A 3,446-nucleotide genomic window follows, 5' to 3' on the forward strand; every position below is an offset into this window, starting at 1 on the left:
CACACACACACACACCACACACACACACACACACACACACACACACACACACACACAGCCAAATAAGTAGCTAAGAGCCAATCCTGTGTTTTCATTTCAAGCACTGAATTTTCCAAACTGAAAGTGCTCTGCTAAATCATATTGTATCAACCAGCTCTGTAGCTAAGAGCTGCAGGCTTTAATTACTTTAAGGGGAAAATCTGGTGCCCAAAGTAAGTCTCATTACAAACTGCCACTTGCTTGGGGGTGGGAGGAGGCCCAGGAATGAGGCTGTCTTGGGGATCCTTTATCAAATCCAATATCACTTCATCCCTCATAGTGCCGAGACTAGTGATCCACATAATTAATATAAACTCACACAGAAGTAAACATGAAACGATCAGCCAGGAAGACTTTAACAAGGCAGCAGGCAGGGTGGAGCCGGGGTAGGGGGGAAGGACTTAATGGGGGACAGAGTCTTAGAAACAGGGGAGACTATTACATGCTCTTCTTATGCTGACTTTTGTTCCTTGTCTAAAACCAAAGGGTTTTAAAACTTCTCTCCACAACAGCCCAGACAAGGTGGTTTGGAGAATGTATTGTGCACAGAATATTTACATTCTGGCAGTTACTGCATAGTCAGCAATATGTGAAATAGCAAATTGAAAAAGAACTGGTGTAGTACTAAAATAATAATAGTTGAATAATCTGTATTCCTGAAAAACAAGGTTTGGAGGAACGGCAGACAGAAAGCTCAAGAAGCTGCTACTGTGGGTATTTCATCAGCAGCTCTGATGCAGTGGGTGGGTGTCAAGGTAGAGCTCGTTATTTGTGTTTACGAGTCTAACAGGGACGAGGCACCCTGCTGAATGCTGGGATTACTTAATCTTCTTTACAATAAATACAACATCTTATGTAAACTCTTTGATATCATCACACAACTTTTTTTTTCTTGGAGAACACACAGGGTTAATACATGAGAACTACTAAGTAAGTGAAGCTCAAGATATACACGTCCTATTTCCAAAATATAAATCACGCTGAGAGGGGAGAAAACAATAACTGCAGAAGATCTTGCTTAAAGCCTCCTCATCTAGAAAATATGAAATTATGCTCGTTTGCTTTTTAATGTTTCAATTAGGAAATTAAGGTGAAAGGAAAATAAAACTCTGCCCTGCGGTTTTGTGCATCAGGAAAACAAGTTGTGATAGGATGCCACCTCTGATCCTGCCTCAAATGAGGAATGTCACCAAGGGGCCACTGTTTGTGCTTCGTTTGCAGTAAGTCTAAAACTTCTAAATCCAGGACAGCACTCCATCAAGCTACATGTGGGCTGTGGACAAACACCCAACGGCTACCATCACCACCAGATCAGCAAGCTCAAGAGTCTTTTTCTGCCCAAGAAAGAGAGAATCACGCCTTTGGCAGAGGACTGATGGCAGTGAGTAATACTGTATTCATAGGAACCCCAAAAGAAACACCAAAAACCCTTTGGCTGTTGTCTGTCTTGACTCCTGTAACTTTCATTGCATCATAAGTTAAGCCAGACCCAGCACATGGAGAGGAGGCAGCTGGTAATTTTGCTGCTGTTCTAAAACACAGGCTCTGACCAAGGCACTAAATGGTACCCCCATTTGCACAGGTGAGGAAACACAAATTAGGAGAAGCTGGACTTCCTTGTACGTTACCACAGGGTGTAAGTTGCAGAGTCAGGAGCTGAACCAGGCAGTTTATTTCCACATAGGTGCTCTTTGCATTTCCCTGTCATGAGGGTAGCACCAGTTGGATATGGACAAATATTAATTAATATACAATGTCCTCCATCATGAGTACAGAAACATACCACAACCAATGGAAAACCAGAAAGATGAGAAAAGAGGGTGACTCAGGACAGTAATTGCTGGCTAACATTGTAGATGATAACCAGTAGGAAAGGACTGGTTTTTACTACAAGAACCATGCTGGAGGGATGTTGAATTTGTTCTTCATTTCTTCGTGAACTTTCAATCATTTCCAGCTAATCTGTGTTTTTTAAATTAAGTACCGATAAAGACCTATACCTAAACTAGGTAGACCAAATTGACGTTTTCCATCAAGATCCTACTGTCTGGGTTGCAAATACAGTAAAAATGACCCTTAAGAAATGGGGCCCGAATACTTTGGGCTGAATGCTGGCTGGTCAGAGGCCTGATTGCCCTTTCTCTGATCCCCAGGAGTGATACTGATAAAGGAAATGGCCTAAGCAGAAATCCTACCAACAGAACATTTAACTTTTTTATTTTCATTTTCATGGAGACTTCCACCTAAGAGAGGAGGCTGGATCTATTTCTTACAGACAAGTGCTTGTGTTTTCTCGTTTTTATTATATAAAAAGGTGCAATAAGGAGCAGAAAATAATCACGATAAAATTAGAAAAGCACAGTGTAAATTTTTAAAGCTGGATGGAATTTTGCTGGATTTTGAGAGCTCATCCTCTTAGGTCCAAAATCAAGAAAGCATGTTTTACTTTCTGAAATAAATAGAATTAATTTTTTAACCATAAAACAGTTTTAAAGCCATTTCAAAAGCTTGACAAGTTTAACCAAACTTCTTAAAACCATTCTGTCACCCAAAGGGCAGTGCAATAGAAAAGAGGAACAAAACGTGCACAAAATGTTTCATCGAGTGAGGGCCATTGGCAAAACCCTTCATCTACCACCTCACGCACTAGGCACACCATCCAAACGACGCAGACTGTAAATAGGAACAACGTGGTGAGGCTTTGCTCATGGAACACATCTGTTCACGTAGCTGGATCATGTTTTAGATTTGGGCATAATAAGTTTTGATTGTCTTTATGTACAGTGACAGCAGTGTAATGAATGTTGTTTGAACTCTGAATTGTATAAATATAGAGACATGTTGATTTGAGAAGAGAAAACAAAGCATGTGAAAATTGGCAAAATACCCATTTCAAGAATTATAGATAACTCTTCTTAACAAAAAAAAAAAAAGACAAGCACAACTGGCAGACCACCCACAAAGTGCCATTGAAATCTAAACAACATGCAGAAAGACAATGTTCTCAAGCCAGTATAGTTCCCGAAAGCATTAACTTTAAAAAGCCCTTAGTTTAATCTAGTGACCTTAAGGCATTTCCTAACAATACAGATGCCTTTTCTGTATTAAATACAAGTCCCCTCACATATATGAATTTAATTGGGATAATTTAAAAAGGCTAATAATAATGGTAGTGGTTAGTATTTATAGGGCACCTTCTATGAACAAAACAGAAGTGTTACACTTGTTATCTTATGTAATCCTATTATCAACCCTATAGAATAAATACTAAATGAAACATGTACACACATATCACATAAAGAAAGGCTAAAACACTAAATAAATTGAATAAAGTCATATAGCAAGATTCAAACTCAGGTCCATATGATTTTAAGACACGTAGCCTTTTCATTACAATGCCCTGACAT

General features: G+C 39.3%; 1 protein-coding gene across 1 annotated transcript in view; it reads right to left on the bottom strand.

Moving 5' to 3' along the window:
• LOC103601032 (orofacial cleft 1 candidate gene 1 protein-like) overlaps positions 1 to 341 on the bottom strand; it is a 66,718-nt gene extending 66,377 nt beyond the window's left edge. Inside the window, 1 exon segment of the mRNA XM_008585408.1 lies at positions 187 to 341. Within this exon segment, the coding sequence (XP_008583630.1) occupies positions 187 to 341 (155 nt within the window).
• Positions 342 to 3,446: the final 3,105 nt, after the last annotated feature.

The sequence above is a fragment of the Galeopterus variegatus genome, unplaced genomic scaffold (genome assembly GCF_000696425.1).
Source record: "Galeopterus variegatus unplaced genomic scaffold, G_variegatus-3.0.2 Scaffold3560, whole genome shotgun sequence".
Taxonomy (NCBI): Eukaryota; Metazoa; Chordata; class Mammalia; order Dermoptera; family Cynocephalidae; genus Galeopterus; species Galeopterus variegatus.